Source organism: Phalacrocorax carbo, chromosome 14 (genome assembly GCF_963921805.1).
Source record: "Phalacrocorax carbo chromosome 14, bPhaCar2.1, whole genome shotgun sequence".
NCBI classification, from domain to species: domain Eukaryota; kingdom Metazoa; phylum Chordata; class Aves; order Suliformes; family Phalacrocoracidae; genus Phalacrocorax; species Phalacrocorax carbo.
Genome location: NC_087526.1, coordinates 257,441 through 278,701, shown reverse-complemented (window position 1 = coordinate 278,701; position 21,261 = coordinate 257,441). Strand labels below are relative to the sequence as shown.

Genomic DNA, 21,261 nt, shown 5'->3' with positions numbered 1-21,261 from the left:
CAACAAGATGGCTAGTCAGAAGTTCAATTCAGCAAAATTTTAATTCAGTCCTCTTGATTTTATTAATTTCCCCATCTTTAACACCACATTATGATCCGCAGAGCTACTGAGAATAACATACACTGAAGGACCCACCTTAGATCTGTCCTGCCTTGGATCTGTCGTACTATCAGAGCAGTGTACTCCTGTCACCTACAGACACCGGCTGCTTAAAGCAGAGTTTTCTGGATAGCTTTACACGTTCAGAACACTTAGTCCTGCCTCCAGGTCTTGGCAGAGAAAGGCATATTTTAGCTACAGCCAGAATCCCAGTACAGCAGGACGCCAGGGTGGTCAGCTATACCACCGTTCGTGCTGTATTTCAGAAACCTTGTAGAACTAGCATTTACAGGTTTGGGGTTTGTTTTTTGTTTCGTTGGGTTTGGGTTGTGTTTTGTTGGGTTTTTTGTTTGTTTGTTGTTGTTTTTTTAAACTAAGGTTATTTTTCCAAAGCAGAAAGACTGCCCAAGTTAGCGAAATGGTCCCTCTTGCAATAAAAATTATAATTGATCTAGTTTGGAATTAAAAGGCTTCCTTGATTTGATAGTGTTTTGGTCAAGTCATATTGGACACCTTTTGAATACTCACAGGTATTTCTGCAGCATGTGAAATAGAAAGCTATTTTATGTATAAAAGAGTTGCTGCAATTTTTTTCCCATTGGCAGATCAATAACGTGAATATCATCAGATACACGGTAAAAAAAGAAAATCCATATTTGATATATCCAGTTCAGTGAAAGTGAGCTGTCTTGTTTTCACACTTACCCACTTCTCAGAAGCTGCCACTTCAGAAGTTGTGGACAAGCCTAACTTTTGTGATTTTTAAGCTGAAACTGAAACCTGTTCAGTGTCCACTATTCCGGCCAGCCTATTACTCAAAACTTGTCTCAGTTCATCCTGTTCAATTTTGTCATCCTTCTTCGCATTGCACCCTGCTGCTGGCAGAAGGAGAGCTGAAGGTCATACACACCATATTCATTCTGTCATACAATATATTTCTGTGCGAGATGGAAAGGGAGGGCTTCTCGGGGGGTCCCTTGGAGGGGTGGCAGGGGACCAAAATAAGAATTCCTCTCCTCAAAAATAAGTTGTTTGTTAAAAAAAATTCAATCTACAGTAAACGTATTGCAATGAGTCTACCCAAGAAAATAAAAATATTTTGTAAAATTTAATACCACACAAGGAGAAAAGGTTTCATTGTTAGGATATATTATTCTCAGCTACAGAAGTGCTCACTTCCACATTTAGGGTGTAACCAAGTAATGCCATTTTTTCCAAATATTTATGTCCTACTGAAATAATTTCTCTTTCAAATTTTTAAAAATATCACTTCCCCCATACTATTTATTAGCAAAGCTGCATAGCAAAAAGCGTTATGAATAAAAACTTGAAAATTTTAGTCTTAAGGAGCCAATCATGCCCATCTTTACTTATAGTTATGTTACATATTTTTCCAATGCAAGATCTAAGAATAGTATCCCATACTAGAGCCACGACAATTTCACCCTCAGAAACACTCCATACATTTTTAAAAAAATCCAACCAAGCCCTGACCAAGTTTCCCACAGTTTTATTTTATAAAGGTTTTTCTAAAGCCATATAAGAACATCTGCACCACCACAGTATTTTAATAAATAACGCTGGCAGAAAAGAATAAATTAAAGGACAAAAGCAAGTTACAGGCATGCCTCTGCTACTGATCGCATCAAATAGTTTGGAAATATCCACATTTGAAGCACACGTCTGGTGGTCTGATCACCAAAAGCGAGTGAAACAGAAACTGCTGCCTAATGGAAGTCCGTTGCCACGACCATCACAGCCAGCTTCCAGAAACCCACCGCCGCTGCCTCTCTCCTCTTCCAGTGACAGGATTAAGGGGCACAGCTCCATTTCCTTCCACAGCTACACACAGCGCCTGCGTTTTGGTCAACGCCCGCTCAGCACAGCACACCACTCACCCCTCACTGGGTGCTTTCGGTCCGAGAGCTGCCTGCCGGCCGCCTGAGGGCCAGAATGTATACATCACATCATCTTTGGTCAGAAACATCTTCAACTCTGGGCACTACCTGTGCTGCCCGCTCAACGCAGCCTTTCAGCATTCCTACCAGGCAACACAACCGGAATAACAAGCAAGGCCTCGCAGCAATTTCCTCCAGAGCTTCTGGCCATAACAAAACCAGGCTGAAGCTCATGCTGAGACTAACTACCATTCTGAATTAGATGAGTGGTTTAAGTTTGCCCATATTGAAAACTATATATTGAAATGCAGGAAATAATCACCTACCTGCAATTAGATGTATCCTATGTTAATGTACAGTCAAGTTTGTCTCAGTGGAAGCAAACTATTTCCTGTGCAGAAAATGGCATATCTTGCGTTAGCACAAGGACACAAGCAATGTCCTTCCACAGCTTGTCAGAACACCAGGCAGCAGCGACAATACAAACAACGTGGAGCAGGAGCAAAAGCTTCCCTCCCCCAGCACGGTAAAGTCTACTGCATTGCCTAGTTCCAGGCAGCCTTAAACTTATATTGAAAAAAACCCAACACCCCGCATCTATTGATTCCATCTATCTATAGAGAACCCTTAAGAAAAGGCTGACACAATGAAGCAAGACTATCTCCGCTTTGCCCCAGTCTTCTCAAAACATGCTACCCAAACGGCCACTAAATTAAGAAATGCAGACTCATTTCAGACATGTGGCATTTATACCCAGAGACTCTTAAACACAACTCAGTTCCTAAGTGAAGGCACGGTTTAAGAGCTTTGTTTTTTTTTAAACAAGCTAACAAATTCTGTTGTTTACAAAGCTCGAAGATATGTATGTGGAGGTGCCTACGCAATCAACGAAGGTCACATAACTAGGCTGGCTGCACAGCATGTCATTAAAACAGTCCTAATAGGACAAGAGTAATAGTTGGTATGAGGCCCCCAGGTGTGCAGTTAGCATTAGACCAACATGAACTGCAGTGATACACACTGTCTGTGTTCCACTGTAAACTCCTCAGGATAGAGATTATTTCAGTAGATTTACTAAGAACCACATGTACCTAGAGGTCCACGTAAATGCTTATTAAGCAACTATTTATGTACAATACACTGGCTGTCAGCTGAAAACCAGTTTTCTAAAGCAGAGCAGAACAGCTTCTCTGTTTAAAAACTCCATTTCTCCCAACCTCTCCTGGGGCTTACTGGCACTAAGAGTACAGGATACAACCGTTACACCTACTGATGAAGCAAGAGACTGAATGAAGGAATCTATTCAAACTCTGTTTACTCAACATTGCCACTCTATATTTCAAGGGGGAGGGTGGGGGGTGGACTGGTGGACGGAGGGGCAGGAAACTCAACCAAAAACACACCACAGGGAACTGTTTTTGTTCCTTTTCTTCCACCCTCCTTCTGCCTATGTCCTACTTGAGCCTAGGACACTTCTCATTTCTACAAAGACGTGAAGATATTTTGCAGTCCAAAACTGCACAGTGTTAGTCCAGTGAAAAGTATATTACTGGGAAAGGAAGAGAAAAATGGTAAGTTTAAAATTAGAACGAAAGAATACGTATAGTTCCCAGAATACCTATAGTTCCTACATGAGAATTACAGCAATTTTCAGTAGTAATTTACTTAGGTTCTCAGGAGTTGAACCCATTCAGAATAATAAAGAACTCACGTAAAAGGAATCAAGAGCATCATTCCCACCGTTAAAAATATATTCCTCCAGCTCACCAAACAAAAAGCTTAAAACCTGTGTAATTAACAGAAGCACTACTGCAGTAACACTACAGCAGATAACTGTAGAAATAATTGCAGGATAGTTTATATTAGGTAGTTCTAGAATACACCTGTTCCTCTCTATTCAGAAAAAGGATGCATGATAGACTTTTCTAGTATCAAGAGCAGATGTCATTTACACACGACCTGTGCCTGTGTTAACTGGTTTATAAATGGTACAATACATCAAAGCTCCATTAGAAAAACCATTGTGTAAGTAAGATGGGACAGCAAGTGGAATCTGAAAGAGGTAGAAAGGGATTATTCGAAGTATGATATGGACAAAAGAAAAAAAGATGACAATAGCTGACACAATTACCAGTTCCATGACTTTACATTTCTCTCAGACTGAATTAATTTTATTCAGAGTTAACCAGGCTTTTTAATTATTAAAAACACTGAAGCTTCTTTCAGCCATAACAGTTTGTACAGATTATGAAGTTTGGCCTGAATTCCTCAGACTGCAAGTAATGTTCTTCCCATGTTTTCTAGCATATTTACTATTGCACAGGGCTCGATAATTTCAAAAGTGTTAGCTTAATTAAACTCATGGTTTTATTTAATATAAAGTATAAGCTTAATTAAACTTAAGTACACGTAAACAAAACTGATTTTTTCATTTCTGTAAAAAAGAGCTTAACCTAAACAGAATAAAGTTCGGGGGGAAAATATCACATGTAAATAAAAAACTGCATTCACATAGGCAGCTTAAAATGATGCAGCAATATTCATGAAATATAACGGAGATCCTTTAGTACAATAATCAAGGCCCTACTAGGGCAGGACAGTTGGGCAACAGAAGGTTATCTTTTCATGCTGACCCCTGGTTTAACCCTGGAAAGATGATTGACTTTTTTCCCCCAAGCAAGATTAGCAAAAAAAAAAGGTTCACGAATTATCACAAGCATTAACTAACGTCAAACACACTGTACCTTAAAATATCCAGACATAGAAGAGTTATAATCCAACACGCAAATGCTACTGCACAGTACCCCTCCCCCAAAATCGTAATCTTTGACATGTTTGTAAACATAAAGAACTCCACTAGTAATCTTCCAAGAAAATTCCTTTCTCACCCTCTAAATATATTTACATAGCAGCAAAACAGGTTCTCAGTCCTGTAAGCAGGTTGGGTGCATGTTGGGCGAGTTGGGGAAGAAATCAAAAAAAGGAAGTAAGTAGGAAAAGTAGTCTCTAATTGCTGGGGCACACGTGTTACGCTATTGGTCACAATGTCAACTTTGAATAATAATAAAAAATACCCTTCTATCTGGTTGGTTACTTTTCTCAGGATATGCTATCACTACAATTAGCTCCTACAAATTTCATGAAAGTAAGGATTGTGGGAAGGAAGACTAAAACAACAGGTATTTCTCAACTTGCTTTCACAGTGCATCGGACAGAATTTTTACCTGTCCAGTTTCCTTATGTTCTCAACCTTCAACCTCTCTTTTCTTCTGTTCTGGATACAGTAAATGGTCTCAAACTAAAGTTAAAATATTGGTGCAAAGCAAGCAAAACTTTAAGAAATACATCACTTTTGCAAATTAAGACAGGCCATAGGGAACTCCTACTATAAGAGCTATACTACTTTACCCAGCTTATTTTTCCCCCTTTATGTTTTCAGAACCTTAACACAGAAATCTAGATCGTCAGTTTGTACTTGCAGGAGAGCTCAGGACGAGTCCACCAACTTTACAACAAGTATTTTCAGCTCTGCAAGACACCACGTTCTATGTGTTTGGCTACGCTGCCAGTCCAACCACGACTTGGAGGCAAAACGTCAGAAGATTACTAGTCCTGGAAGACTTGAGACCCCGCAAGTCGAGGGCCTTAGACACCCTGTTTCCTAGTTCAAAAGTTAATTATTAACTTTCTTAAAACTGGTTCTAAAGTGGCAAGTCCAAATCCCTCGTTTCATACCGAGACCAGAACATAATAACAGGTATCCGCGGTTTCCCCTCGCATTTGCATGTCTCGTATCAGAGACCGAGCTTTCCCCCGCTCCGAAGCCCCGCAGCCGGGGGCGCGGGCCCCTCTCGCCCCCGCGGGGACCCGACGTGGCAGAGGGCCCCAGGCGGAGCGGGGGGGGGGTGGTGACACCGCCTCCGCCGGACCGGGCCCCGCCGCCAGCGCTGCCCCCTGCCGTCCCCCCAGCCCGGGGAGGGGGCCCGGCTCCCGGCGGAGGCGGGGAAGCCCCGCGGGCCGGGCCGAGCCGCGCCGGGCCGGGCGCACTCACCCAGCGCCACCTGGCAGGCTCTCCGCAGCTGCCCGTGCGGGGGCCGCTTCGCCTCCTTCTCCGCCAGGATCTTCTCCAGGGCCCGTGACACGAACATGCTCTTGGTGCGGGCGTCCTGCTCGCGGGCCGGGGGCTGCATGGCGGCACGGCCCCACCGCGGGGCGGGGGACAGCGGGTCGCGGGGCCGGCGCGCAGAGCCTGCGGCCGCGCCGCACTCCCACCACCCGGAAGAGACGCGCCTCCCTCAGCAGCGGCCGCCGCGCCACCGCCACGGCGCCGCCATATTGGCACCGTCACGTGACTCGGCCTACCGCCCCGCCTTCCCGCGATGACCTCCGACCCCTCCCGCGGTGCCGCGAGTGACGGGCGGAGGGGGGCGGGGCCCGAGGCGCGACGGCGGCGGGAGCGCGGGTCGGCGCCGGAGATGGCGGCAGCGAGTGCGGTCGGTGAGGTGAGCGCCGCCCCGCCGCCCCCCCCGGGCCTCTGCCCCGCTCTGCGGCGACCGGCGCGTCCGCCCGCCCGGGCGGGGCCTGCCCCGCCTCACGGCTTCCCCGGGGAACGGCGCCCCGCGCGCCGCCTGCTGCGCGCCCCCCGCGTCTGTGGAAAAACGGGCCCCTTTCCTCGTCCCTGCGCTTCCTGGGGACAACAGCCGACCCGCCGCCGTGCCGTAATGCAACATGCCTAAGGGGAAGTTGGTCTGCGGGGTCTCGGGTACGAATTTCAACATCAGTAAGAACTGCAAGTACAGTTACTGCTGCAAATATTTGTATTGGTTAAGTTATAATTACTGAAAGTCTCGTTAATATAATAGTCATTTTTATAATGCTTCTAATGTAAGCATTTCAGCATCTGCGGTATTGCTGTTAACGTTCACAAAATGAGTCCTGTAAACAGGCACTGAGAAAGTATGTGTGTGAAAGACCCAGGCAAAGTCGACGTTAAAGAAGAATCACTAAAAATTAAATTTCAAGTCCCAGAAATTGAGTCTACTTTAATAACCTTCTGCCCAACTGCATCTTCTCCATTACCCTTTGGCCTATGTGGTAGGGTACCTTATATCCAAAATCAGATTCTGAACTCTTTGAAAGCCAGTATGATCTTTGGAAATAATCTGTAGAGGTAATTTACTCCATTGACACTCTCCACCATAATCTGGCTACCTTCACTGGAACGCAGTCATCTCTTCTATGTCATTCCACAATGGACCCCATCAAATTAAGATGTCTAAATCTAACTGAGAATACAGGGGCACATTAGATTGTCCAGGTTGTCAGTTTATTTCCTTATTTCCCAAGCAGCAGAACTCTACTTCTTTAAAATGCAGCGAATGAATCCTTAGTATCAAGTTGTCAAAAGCTGCAATCTTTGTCCTAGAAACCACTAACAAAGGCTCCAAACCCAAAATGGTGCAAAGCATTAGTTTAGTATTATTTCACAGGGAAAATAGATAGGCACTTTGTGATCACCTCTGCTGTCCAGAGGTTTATGTGGATTGGTTCAAAGAGAGGTGAGGATAGGAATTAAGAGGATTAACAGATGAGTTAGAGAATAGGAAATCAGAAATTACAACCAGGCTGGATAAGAAGCAGGGAAGGGCCTCTATCTGGAAAAAAATTTAAGATTTGTTAGTACCTGAAGACGGGTTTTCCTTGGAGATCAGCAGTTCAAGTAGGGGTGTGATATGAGTGAGTGTGGTTTCATGGCTTGTCATTAAATCATAATTTATCAGGGTGTAGCTGCCTCAAAAATCTGTTATGTCTGTTCTCTTGACAGTAATAGTTATGTTCTGCCTCTTTGGCTACCAGAAGATGTACCACAAAATAGAAGTGAGACACTCTTGGAAGGTTAAAGCCGTTCGGAGAGTTTGTCAGCTGAAGCTGTCAGAAGGCAACTGACTTGAACTTTCCTCTGCATTAAGGGAATAATGTATGTTCAGAATGAATCGCTGTTCCAAGTCACAATCACAGAAATGTGAGGCTGAGCAGCACTGCAATAGATCATTTAGTCCATCTCGAACCACAAAGGCAGAATGTTGCCTCTTAGGGAAGAGCTCTAACAGAGGAGATTCAACAGCTTTTCAGTTAGTTGCCTCCAGTGTTTCATTAACTATGTAATTAGGAAATTCTTCCTAATATCTGGTCCAGATGTTAACTGCTATCCATTAGCAGACGGAAGGACTCTTATTATCATGGCGATGCAAGTATCAGAAAAACAGAGACAAGTAATGTAGAAACCAGGACATTAAATGTTTGGGTTTTTTAAACAAAGACATTTCCAGATTGTGACTGTAGTTTCATTTTTGGTTTCCACTGAAAGTGTCTTACAGTCTGGTTCTTCCTGTATTTTGTTTGAATTTCTGGTCTGCTATACAAAAGATATTCATTCCTGTTATCACATAGATGCGCTGATTTCACTCTTCTTGTAGCCTTGGTAACATAATTGTTTTTACACTAAGCAGATTTCATCCTCAAGCTTTGTGCTGATACTTTGTGTATTAATGTCATTGCACTATATAGTGAAGCCATGTAATGTATGCATCTTTAACAGCAACTAACTCCATTAAATGTTTAGAAAAATGCAACTGATTTCAGAATGCTGAAGTAGCCCATGTTTTTTCCTGGTGTTTTCCTAGCAGGATTCAGTATGCTACTATTTTTAAATAGTATCAGCTGTGTAATAATTTCATGTATTCGCTAGTTATTTTTGAAGTATGTTACACATCTAAAAGTATTGGATATTAAGACATTACATGGTCTAGTATTTAGTACACAGTTCCATGAGATCTTTCGTCATATCCCTTAGGCTAGTGAAGATATTAAGATTTTAAACCCTATTTGTATATGTTTGTATGCCTGTGGTCACTTAAGTGTGGCATTTCTGAGTAAACTACTTTGGGTATCAGGGGGCTGAGAGACGGTTTACACACCAGGTGGTGGAATTCATTTGCATTAAAGACTAAAATACAGATAGTATTATGGGGTTTAATTGTACTTTTCAAAACCTTGGTCCCAAAAGGGGAAGTCTGAAAAACAGGCTTTTCAGGTAAATGCTGATTCAGTGTGTCGCTGGGAGGGAATTAGGAAGGTGGCTTCCTGCGCATCTCATGATTCAGCTGCCTCCTTTAATCCCTACTCCCAGCTCCACTGTAGCTCTGCTATACGGCAGGCTCTCAAATCCTCTCCACAGGGTATCTCACTGACTATTTTACTGGCCAGGCAACATCTAATTTATTTTGCTCTGTTCTGAAGAACAAGAATTTCAGTATAAACTTTAAGAGCCTCACTACTGACCAAAAAAATAACAAAAAGGAAAAATGTCAAGCAACTTCTGGCTACTTTAATTTAGCACATCCAAAATATGAAAAGGTTTAATATGTCTTCCTAATAATGCCTGTCTATTAGAATGGAGAGATGGAGAAATAGTACACAAAAAAGAGAGAACAGGATCATCTGTCACAGAATCAAGCACTGACATTGAGAGCTCAGCAGTCAAAAACTTACTGATTGTGCTTGGACTCAAGAGTCATTTCATTCCAGTGCTGAAATCTACAGTCTCTGTATAGGTAAGAATATGCCTCAGAGAACACGATGGCCAAATTAGAAGGGAAGATTTGGCTGAAACAGGTTAACAGGTAGTCAGACCTCAGTGAAAAATAGTAGTGTTGGGAACGTGACAGAATGTTATTGCTTATACCAAGTTTTCATTCTAAGTAGTCATGTGAAGGAAATAAGACCTATCTCTTGAAAAGCTCTGAGTTCAGCCATGATAAGATAAAACGTGTGGTTATTAGAATAAGAAAAGGAGCAGAAAGCCCAAGAATTAAGGGATAATTATTCAAAAAGGGGGGCTTTCATGCTCATTTACGCTAAGGGTTATTATGATTATTTACATTCTTATGGATGGATCCTTTTTATACTCTGAAGCTCCCAAAGAACCTCATCCTTTATTGTTACAGAAAATATTCAGGTAAGCCTTTGCAGACTTTTGTTAGCATCTATGGCTGCCTTGCCTTGCCTGCCTGTTATTATTGCAGGATTTGAGGCAAAAGGAAGCGGATTCCTGACTGTGCTGGTTTTGGCTGGGATAGAGCTAATTTTCTTCATAGAAGCTAGTACGGGGCTACATTTTGGATCTGTGCTGGAAACAGTGCTGATAACCCAGGGATGTTTTTGTTCCTGCTAAGCAGGGCTTACACAGAGCCAAGGCCTTTCCTGCCCCCACCCCACCCCACCAGCGAGTGGCTGGGGGGGCACAAGGGGCTGGGAGGGGACACGGCCAGGACAGTGACCCCAGCTGACCCCGGGGCTGTCACACACCCCATGGCGTCATGCTCAGCACATAGAGCTGGGGGAGGAGGGGGAAGGGGGTGACATTTGGAGTGATGGCGTTTGTCTTCCCAAGGGATCTTTATGCGTGATGGGGCCCTGCTTTCCTGGAGATGGCTGAGCACCTGCCTGCCTGTGGGAAGGAGTGAATGAATTCCTTGTTTTGCTTTGCTGGCACATGCAGCTTTTGCTTTACCTCTTCACCTGTCTTTATCTCAACCCAGGAGTTTTCCTACTTTTACTCTTCTGATTCTCTCCCCCATCCCACTGGGTGCGATGTTTAGTTGCCTGCCACGTTAAACCATGGGACAGACACAGACTGATCATGCACAGACCAAAGTGTGCACAGTTGCTACAGTTGACCACACTGTTGTTTCACACATACAAGTTTGTCCAACACAGCTTGAGAAATGCATATATGCAAGATATATCGTCAGTTAGCTGGCTATAGACTGCTTCTTGATCCACTACTACTAGCTTCTGAAGAGGCTGCCCAAGGAACAGCCTCCATCCTTCCCTCATCAACACTGGCTCCCAGGCACAGTGGCAGATGGTTCTAATTGCAGAAATATACTTTTTCCCTTGATTAGGCTTAATGTCTGCCTTTGATTTTTGTATGATCATGTGTAATCCACATGCAGTAAACAGATAGCTTGTCATCTATGCTAAACTGCCTCCTTGCCAACGCTGATGATCTCACACTGCCCAGGAGGCCCGGAGTACAGACAGAATCTTTATTTTCCTTCTCTGAATGCTGGTGAGAGGCCTTTTTCCATTCTTGAAATGTAACAATGCACTGCAGTTTTTGGACAGGTTGAGGGGCAGGACACAGCGATACTCTGCTCCATTTGGGTGAGCAGGCAGAAAGGACACCAGTAAATGTACAAAATCTGTGAAGAAAAAGAGGGTGGAATACCTCACCTGCGGCATCTGTCTTGTTATTTGCAACAGGAGTTGGAAACGTATCATGATCCTTCTTTCTTGTAGGTGCAGCCCACCCAGAAATATCCTGATATCCCCAAACCAACGGAGTCTTGGAAGGCGACGCGGGATGTAATATCCATGAGAAAACAAAACAAAAGAAAAAACCCCCCATCTTTCTCAGAGAAGTGAAAACTAGAAAAAAACCAAAATCTATTAAGATGTTTTCTGTGAATCATGCTAAGATACAGATGGGCCTTGGGAATGACGAAGAAAATTATGTCCATGGTATAGTCTATAGAAACCAAAATAAGGGCTTTTAATGATTTTTTTTAGTTTTCAGTTTTACAGGCTGGTCCAGTGGCTTGAGGAATTGCCAGCAACTCTGCATCTGTGTTTAATGCCTGTAGTCAAGGACTTCTACCAAAGTGTCAAAATATACTTTGATCACAATAACTTGAGGTGCTGCAGCATGTTCAGCTCACTCCAAGTGCAATGATACCAATTCTTGTCTATCAGTTGGCAGTAAATGAACCGATAGGCATGACTTCATGTAAGAATGGAAAGGTTAATATGAGAAGCAGTGAATGCCAGGACAGTTTATTTGCAGACCAGCAGCATTAAACAGATATCCTGGAGTTCAAATTTCTGCAGTGGGGCTTAACATACCACGCTGATCCGTTTCTCTTGGCTGAAGTGATCAGCTGTTATTATCAAAATGTAAAGTTCCAATCATGTTGGATCTGCCTGTTCTCTGGTGTTGCATATGTGATAGCAGTACTTCTAACATATTTTTCCAGCAAAATAGTTAACCCATCAACAGCTGAATGGATGCTGTGTAGCTAAGACTAGATTTTATGAGAATTACATACAAGAGACCTTTCTGAAATGTACCAGTGCCAGTAGCTAGACCATTCTCAGGACAGCTCCTCAAAGAAACTTTGCTGTTTCTCTTTTCATTTACCCCCAGGGCTAGTGCTCTGGGATGTAAACTGATTAGGTCCTCCCACCCCTACAGAGTTTTACTCAGATGCTACTTCTGTCTCAACAAAACTAATCCAGTTCTGCTAAGGAAGCCTTTCTGTGTGCAGACAGTAGCAAAATAGACAGGGGTAAGACATTAATTTTGGATTCTACCTCCTTTGAAGTGCTCATGTTTGGAGCCTTTGTTATCAGAGTTCAGAATTCTTACCTAAACGCAGGAGCTTAGTGACTGAAGTCCCTAAATCCAAAGCCTGGTTCAAAATGGTATAGGTTCCTCATTTAGGCATATCAGTTAAGTGCTTAATGATAGGTGGGATGAAGTGAGGTATACTTGGGTGAAGTACACATTGGGGTTCTTATTTTGTTTTCTAGGTTTTATCATATCTAATGGGCAACGGAAATGATCCTATAACATTTCAAAACTTACTTTAATGAATTAATAAAACTTTAAAGAGCTAATGATAAGGAAAGGAGTAGTCTACATTTTCTCCTTCAGTACTTGAAACTCAAACAGCATAGCATTACATTGCAAAACAATGAAATGGACCGAAGTTGATGTAAATCATAATAAGCAACATTGCAAAGGAAAGAAAATTAATAGGTTGGAAAGACCGTTTAAGGCATTATAAGTACATAACGTAACATAATTTGTTATAATTCCTTAAAATATTTTCTTAGTTTTGCCCACAAATTTTTAGCCTCTTCTGGAATTATTTAGCTGGAATATCAGATATAAGACAAATTAATAAACAGACTTTTAAAGTGAGTGGAATTTAGCAAACCTACCCCCATGCTGTTAGAATTCACATGGTACTTGGCCAAGCGCAGGGCCAAGTCTATACAAGAAGTGCTTTGGCAGTACAAACATATCAGGATACTGTGGGGATAAATCTAGCAGTGATGTTAATGGTGAAGGTCTGAAGCAATGAATCTGCTGAATTTGCCCAAACAGCTTAGAGGTACGGCTCCATGACATGAGGTGTCTATCATCCCCCTCCCTGATACATTCACACCCGTGTGGTACCAGCACAGCACTCCTAGGATGAACCACTAGAACTGCTTTCCTGGCAATTCTTTCTAGCTACCTGTAAAGTATAGTTTTGTCTTTATAATGTTAACCACAATAAGAAATTTTGCCAGCATAGCTATATCAATCAGAGATCATACCACATCACAAGTTTTGTTAAGCATAGAACCGAACTATTTAACAATAAGACTGCTGTATGACATCTTCACTGACCGACCCATTGTAAATTACATTTAATTCAGTGGACTTTGGATTTACAGCAATATGAGTCAGAGTCAAATATAGCCCAAGGAGATCCATTTTGAGCTTTCTTATAACTGATGTATCTGCTAAAAGATTCAAATAGTTGATTCCCCTCCAGTTCTCTAAATGTTTTCTAGAATTCATTAATTTGTATGTATTTATTTTATTTTGCTTTGTTTTATTTTAAAGGAACTGGGACAGACCATCAACTGAAGTAAACATATAAAGAGAGGGTTTGGTGTCCCTTGTACAAATCTGTTTGTTCACCTCCAGTATCTGCAGTAAAGAGCAAGTGTATTCCTCTGGAGGTCCGTTGCTGACTGTTAGACAAGTTCTGAAGCCAGTTGTGTAGTTTATACAGGATTCTGCTTAATGCTGTATAGGGATCCACTGTTTGTTTTGTTGTACTAGTACATTACACCTCCACGTGCTGGTATTTCTAGATGCATATTTTTCAAATATGCTCACAGTCAGAAATGTGACTGCAAAAACAATCCCCCAAGAACTGCCTGCATTTGCTATTGCCATCTATACATCTGATTCTTCTTTCGCTTACATTAGTGTAAATCAAGGGTAATTCTACTGTTATCAGTGAAATTACAGTGAGCAAGAGGACTGCTTGCTCAGAGTTATCAAAAAGGAGGATGGACCTTAGTTTAAATATCAGTAAGGGGATCTCTTAAATGTCCAGGAAACTGCAATTAGTGCAGGAGCACTAATTTGTGAGAGATTATGACCATTTTCCATTAGTTACATGCAAAAAAAGGTTAGGCTGAGTATTATTCAGAGGTGTTCCCTGAGGCAGTCTGCTCTCCCTGGGTAATATTCCAGGCAAACATAACTGGAGACAATTAATTCCCACTGAGCATTTTCCATGTTCACTTAATAAAAGGAGAACAGCTGCAGAAAGATGGGTCAGTTCTGGGTGAGACCTTGTCAGAGCATCAGAAATTTAAGACTATGAGCTCACACAGCCAAACTGCTACTAATATAAAATGGTGTGTGCATGCAACATTGGCCTTTGAAAAGGCTCAGATCTCTCTTCTCTCCCCTGCCTGAAGCATCATCTATTGCTAAAAAAAGTAGTTCTTGCTCACGTATTTAGATACTTTTACTTTGCCCAACTGGAATCCGTGGGTGTCTCTAGTTTGTATTTTATCGGCCACTTCATGTCTTCTTTCAAAAGAGTTCGTGCTGCAGCAAGTCAGCAGGACTGATCCAAAAGTCAGCTGGGGGTATGCTGCAGATTACACAGTTACCCAGGCAGACTGGGTCATTTAACATGTCCTTAAACAACCTGTGATAAGGTGTTGTGAGGCAGGTGTGTAATTGAAAGGCCACTGCCAGTCTTGTGGCTCCTATTCAGAGGCCACACAGATTAAACCGTGTAGTTTTATTTGCACAAATCACTCAGAACTCTTTCAATATTCATACTGGGAGTAGTATGCATTTTATTGGAGAAACCATTGTTTCACACAGCTAACAAAGTTTCTCTACAGCTTCTTGACTAGAATGCTTCAACAGGGGAAATTCAGTGGTACAGGGAGAGATCTGCTTGCACCTTTGCAAGTAACACTACAAAAGGGTATGAAATGAGAAAAAATTCCATTCAATGTTGTGACAAGCCAACAATTCACAGCATGGTCTGATTCTCTAGGGTCCACAGGGATTGCACAGTGCAGAAAGGAAAAGCTTTCACGTTTTCTAAAACACTTTGTCCTTTTTATTTGCTACTTGTGCCTGAACTGTCCTTATGGGTTTTCAAACCACTTCTGCTGAGTGTAATCTATTAATCCAGCTAGGGAATAGAAACATTTCCGTGTGATTTACATAACCAACTAGCGTGATCAGCTTGAATTTCAAATGTCATTTGACAGATGGAGTCAATGATTGAAAGTGATAGATAGAAAATGATCCATAGACAGAATATATATATTATTTCCTCTCACAAGTGTATCATCATGAAAACCATGCTTCACTTATAAATCCCAATTCTTCAGGCACCATAGAGAAAAAAAAAAACACATTATAGAATCAATACATGGAATGAAAGCCAACCCCACAAACCTGCAGAAAACAAATAAAAGAATTTGAAAAATTGCCTAAAATCACATCTACTAGGGAGCATTTTATGGAAAGAAAAAACAGGCAGCACCGATGAGCAAAGCATTCCCTCTGACTTACTTGCTAACCTTTGCTCATAGCTCCTACTGATGTCAGTGTAAGGTTACAACTATCTGGCTCTTTGAAATATCAAGCCTGTTATTTAGGTGGTCATAAATGCTATTTGAATTTATCCTAATAGTTAGATGTCAGCATTTGAAGTATTGTTGCATTTGAAGTACTGTTAGTAGCTGGGAGCACATCTGCACTGGATTTACTAATCTGAGAAAGCCGAGAGAGCTAGACACCCATGCTGAGTAAGGTGCGCTGTTTCTGATTATACGGTTGTTCTCCCTCGGAATTGTGTTCTTAGGTTGGTTGACGCTTTTTCCAATCTCAGCGCTTGTTTAAACCAGTTTTCTTCACTTGAGGGCGCTAAAAGCCTAGCTCCGGAAAGGGAATCACGGCTTGAGTTCACGAGCAGTGCTGCTCAGAAGTATCACAACACAAAAAAAACCAGGGGTGTGTGTGTGATATCACTACAGTGTAAATAATGATTTTTATTTACACATATTATCATGATTAAATCTTGCGTACTAGAGGTGGGAAGAAACTATTGTCATACAGATCATAACAGATGGCCACATGCTGCTGTCTGCCTTGGATCAGAAGATGACTGGAAGCTCATCCACGAGAAAAGTGTCATATCTGCTTCTCTGTGATCAATACCTTTTCCACACAGGTAAGCAGACAGATGCATGCCAGAGTTAGCCCATTAAGCTAAACAGGGACCTGAAGATTTTGTTTGTATTTGCCTCCATCAGATGTGATCCTAGTCCCCCCAGTCCATATATGTCCAAATTCACAGGTACCATTCTGCTCGTTTTATTTCCAGGAGCTAATTCAGCAGCAGATCTGGTCCTCTCACAGACTTCATTCAGAGTTCAGTTCATTCAGATTATCCTCCTCTTCCCCCTGGCTTCTCCTTTTCAAAGAGCTTTTTATGGCATTAATCTACACAGCAGTCTTTTTTTTTTTAAGATCTATAAGCAGAACATCCGCTTTCTGTCACTCCTTCACAATTGAATTCAAGCTGTAAAGTACTAGCTAAACTCAAGAGGTAACAAAAGCGATATTCCATTGATGTCATAACCAAAGCCACTTGCATACCTAAATCACATATGACTAATATATTGGTCATGCTGATGTGCCGGGTTGTGGTTTAAATGTTCCTAGTGATGTTCTGTAACTATTTATATGACTACTGCTTAAGAATAGTCTAGCAGTTATTTTGAAACATTTAGAGTCTGTCTGAGCGAGAAGACTACTTCCCACCATGGGTTCAGATATTTTAAACCACTCTGTCCTCCTTCAGCTGTAGCTTGATTTTGCTTGCAGTACCACGTAAATGAGAATGCAACGAGACAGGATGTGTTAATTACTACACATGTGAAATCAGAGCCTGAGTGAAGGGCTGCTGTAAACTGTGAGTCCTTTCAATGTTGATTTAATTACTAACATTTTTCTGCTTCTGATCATAGCACTTTAGGCCCCCTTCCCGGGGTCCCAGATAACCCCCCCTCTACTAATTTATGCTGTTAAAAATTAGATGGCTCAAGTGCCCATGCAGTCAAGCACAAACACTGAGGTGAGCATGTGGAAGAGTAAGCCTCCCTCCCTTGCTGTGGGGCTCACCCAGCTGCCCGTCCTACTGTCTGTCTATGGAAAAGACAGCGTCTTAGAGACGCTAGCTTCCCACCCACTAGCTACGAAACAATGAGCTCTGTGTGGTCACCTGAATTCCCAGGTTTTACTGAAGTGAACACAGAAAGCTGGCAGGAGAACATGAGCACAAAAACTGTCCAAACTGAGAAGCATGAAGGCCCCTTCTAAATGTGCTTATATGCCCTTTGACAGGTGGGAGGGCTTTCTGCATTTTTTACTAATCATAGAATCATAAAATCATTGAGGTAGGAAAAGACCTCTAGGGTCATCAAATCCAACCATTAACTCACCGCTACCATGCTTCCTAAACCATGCCCTGAAGTGCCACGTCTACACGTCTTTTGAACCCCCCCAGGGATGGTGACTCCCCCACCTCTCTGGGCAGCCTGTGCCAGGGTCTGACCGCTCTGGCAGGGAAGGCATTTCCCCTCATCTCCAACCTAAACCTGCCCTGACGCAGCCTGAGGCCGTTCCCTCTCGTCCTGTCACTGGTGACTTGGGAGCAGAGACCAGCCCCCCCCTCACTCCAGCCCCTCTCAGGCAGCTGCAGAGAGCGAGAAGGGCTCCCCTCAGCCCCCTCTTCTCCAGGCTAAACCCCCCCAGCCCCCCCAGCCGCCCCCCAGCACACTTGTGCTCCAGACCCTGCCCCAGCCCCGCTGCCCTTCTCTGGACACGCTCCAGCCCCTCAAGGCCCTTCTTGTCCCGAGGGGCCCAACCCTGAGCCCAGCATTCGAGGTGGGGCCTCCCCAGGGCCGAGCACAGGGGCCCCATCCCTGCCCGGCCCCTGCTGGCCACACCAGTGCTGACACAAGCCCGGGGGCTGGTGGCCTCCTTGGCCACCCGGGCACTGCTGGCTCATGCCCAGCCGGCTGTCAGCCAGCACCCCCAGGGCCTTCTCCGCCGGGCACTTCCCAGCCCCTCTGCCCCAGGCCTGGGGCGCTGCCTGGGGTTGGGGTGACCCAAGGGCAGGACCCGGCACTGGGCCTTGTTAAACCTCACACAACTGGCCTCGGCCCATCGATCCAGCCTGTCCAGGTCCCCCTGCACACAACTTGGTGTCATCTGCAAACTTACTGAGGGTGCCCTCGATCCTCTTGCCCAGATCATTGATAAAGGTATTAAACAGAACTGGCCCCAACACTGAGCCCTGGGGAACCCCGCTCGTGACTGAGCAAGGCATTTCCAGAATGTTTGTGATTATGGATGGTGAAGAAAAAAACTGTAAGGGAAAGTGTCAAGAAAGGGAATGAGCTAAATCACCTGAAGATTCTGAACTGCCTTGGCTGTCCTGGGAAAAGTTAGATACTCAGTGAATACCTCCTCCTGAACTGCTCACAGGGAAATTAGGACAGCACTGTCAACAGTAGCTGTGTCTATGACACTGATCCCAGTGGGGAACATAAGCAGAACCACAACCTTGTCCCTATTATATGACATGGAAACCACACCACAATAAATGAGGCCAAAAACACAGCTACATTCCCTTAAACCCGTAATATACGTGACACTGTCTACAGTGGGTCCGTCTAATCAACATTCATTTTAACTCCACTATTGATCACTGACTTGTATCCACCCAGTAATTTTAAAGCAACTGGGCTGTTTTCATTGACACTTGTGTTTACATGTATGAAAAAAGAGAAGATTTTCAGAAGAGCGTATATCTGACTTACATACATGGTTATGGAGGCAGCACATGTAAATCATAAAAATTTACCATCACTGGCTACTTGTGGCACGTTTGCTAACCAAATAGCATGGGAGTGCCAAACACCTATTAGATATCTTGCCTGGGAGAGCGAGGAACGACTTGGAAAAAATAAAAGTGTTGCAACTCTGTACCCAAATTACACTGTGCTCCATGCCAGGCACTATACAACAAAAAACAGACTCCGCCTCCAGGTACAGAGGTGTGTAATAAAAACTGTGATCCCGTATGAGTGTAATATGGCTGCTTTCTTACAGTAAATTATATAAACTCCTGCATGATAAAACACTGCCCTGTTCTTAGTATACAGTATGATACGTCTTTCTGTTTCTAAAAGTTTTAACAGTTCCCAGATAAAGAGATACTTGTTCTCACAATATCAGACAGACACTTAACTTTTGGTGGTATCTTGACCCCACCTCTTTCAGACCTCTATGTATTTATGATGTTCTATGTGTTACCTTACAGAAAATGTTAAATGCTTACAATGGCTTCATATGCTTGTTATTAGATGCTGCACTGGGAATTTAGAAATCCATTTAGCACAGGTATATGGTTAAGTAATATTTTACTCTAAGTAATAAAAAACAGGAGTAAACGATTAAAAAAAAAGAAGCATCACTTCCTTTCTGCACCAGCTAATTCAAACAAAGCCAAAACACAACGAAGACATTTGGAGGTAATCAAATTCGTTGCATTATGCTTTTTAGTATGGTCAATCACATGGGAAAGACCTCAAGTAACCTGATTTTCACTTGCTCAGAAAGCATGGGTACGTTGCCATTGCCTTGTGAAGAGGCCACAAGCCAGGTCACAGTGTTAATCACTCAGAGAGCTGTGAGCTCTGAGCAGAAAGGGATCCACAGTGACAAGAAAATAATGCGCACACTGGTTTCGTAAGCAGTGAAATCCCCTGTAATTTTGTTGCATGCATTCAGAAGGCGAGGAAGTTGGGGGATCTCACAGCATTCCCACAAATCTGCTTTGTCTCCTATACCAGTTGCAAGATGTTATGTTTTGCTAGCAATCCAGCTAGCCAAAGAGAATTACAAGGAACAGTACAGCTGGTCTTGAGTTAATAAGGACCCACTGCCATGTAAAGTGGGTTTGCCTCAGCCCAGTACAACCATTTCTAGGCTCTGCTGGAACACTGCACACGCTGTAGTGCTGTTCAACCATGGAGTGAGCTCAGAGTGAGGCAGAATGGGAGAATGATTTATGCCAAAGAATTTGTTGGCCAGGGCTGGTTTAGATCTGGCTCATATTTTGTCTGGAACCTCAACATTTGTTGATAACATGGCTTAGATGACTTTGATTATGGCTTATCTTTATATGTCACTGCCCACCCTATAAGATTATCTTTTTCAGCCCTTGGTGGTTTGGGTGTGTTTTCCATATGCTCCAAACTCACACTGGTATGTCAGTCTACAAAGTATTTTACTCCGGATTGAAGAAGGAAACAGAGAACAAACACAGGTCTCTTATGTGACCCCTTCTCTAACACATACCTGTAATTTATGTGTAGAACAAACTACAGCTTCTGTCAGCAGACAGCAAGTTGTTCATTTAAAGATACAGAAAGCAGAAAATAGGATCAGAATCTCTTTCTTATTTTAACATTTTAACACATGTGGAAGTTTAACACAATATACAAAGACAAACATTAAATATGTCCCAGGGTTTTGCTTTCTGTGCCAATGTGAGATTGAGTCAACATGTCCTGGTAAGATTACTGTGGCAGCTGAAGAAGGTACTTTTCTATGGTGAGAACCTGGCAGCCTTGTTCACTGGTTAACTTTTTCTACAGTGCTAAAGCCAAGCATTTGTGAAGCAGGAACACAGCTTCCCAGACTATCAGGTTGCCTTCAAAGGCACGGGATTTTACAGATTTTAGAACTAGTATGTTCTGTATTAGCCTTCTGATTGTAAGGGTTCATGCTTGGGAGATTTTCTCTCCAATCTCAAAAGCTATGCATCCCCTTGAAAATGAAAGAAATGCTCTCAGAAATCATGGCTACCTTCCTAAAACAGTAGTGGCATATCTTCAATGACAGGATATGTGAAGTCGAGCCTAGAAATTGCTTGTTTCTAACCAGAATGTCACTCCAAATAGCTCTGTCTAGGGAGACTGAATTAGAATGATTTCATCCAGAGATCTCATAAAAATGTGATCACAT

General features: G+C 42.9%; 1 protein-coding gene and 1 long non-coding RNA gene across 3 annotated transcripts in view; one reads left to right on the top strand and one right to left on the bottom strand.

The window, feature by feature from the left end:
* The window catches only part of ARFGEF2 (ADP ribosylation factor guanine nucleotide exchange factor 2), a 52,942-nt gene extending 35,907 nt beyond the window's left edge, over positions 1-17,035 (bottom strand). The window contains exon 1 of one of the 2 annotated variants that reach the window (XM_064465161.1): positions 17,027-17,035. Coding sequence is in view for 1 of the 2 variants with exons in the window: in XM_064465160.1 (XP_064321230.1) it covers positions 6,049-6,187 (139 nt within the window). In the remaining variant the exon portion in view is untranslated. Of the gene's footprint in view, positions 1-6,048; positions 6,201-17,026 lie in introns of those variants that run through there. The other variant, XM_064465160.1, reaches the window with a different exon arrangement.
* Positions 6,359-13,849, top strand: LOC135315680 (uncharacterized). Its single transcript, XR_010375153.1, has 3 exons — positions 6,359-6,759; positions 9,450-9,610; positions 11,361-13,849. It is a non-coding gene; the product is annotated as an uncharacterized LOC135315680 (long non-coding RNA).
* Positions 17,036-21,261: the final 4,226 nt, after the last annotated feature.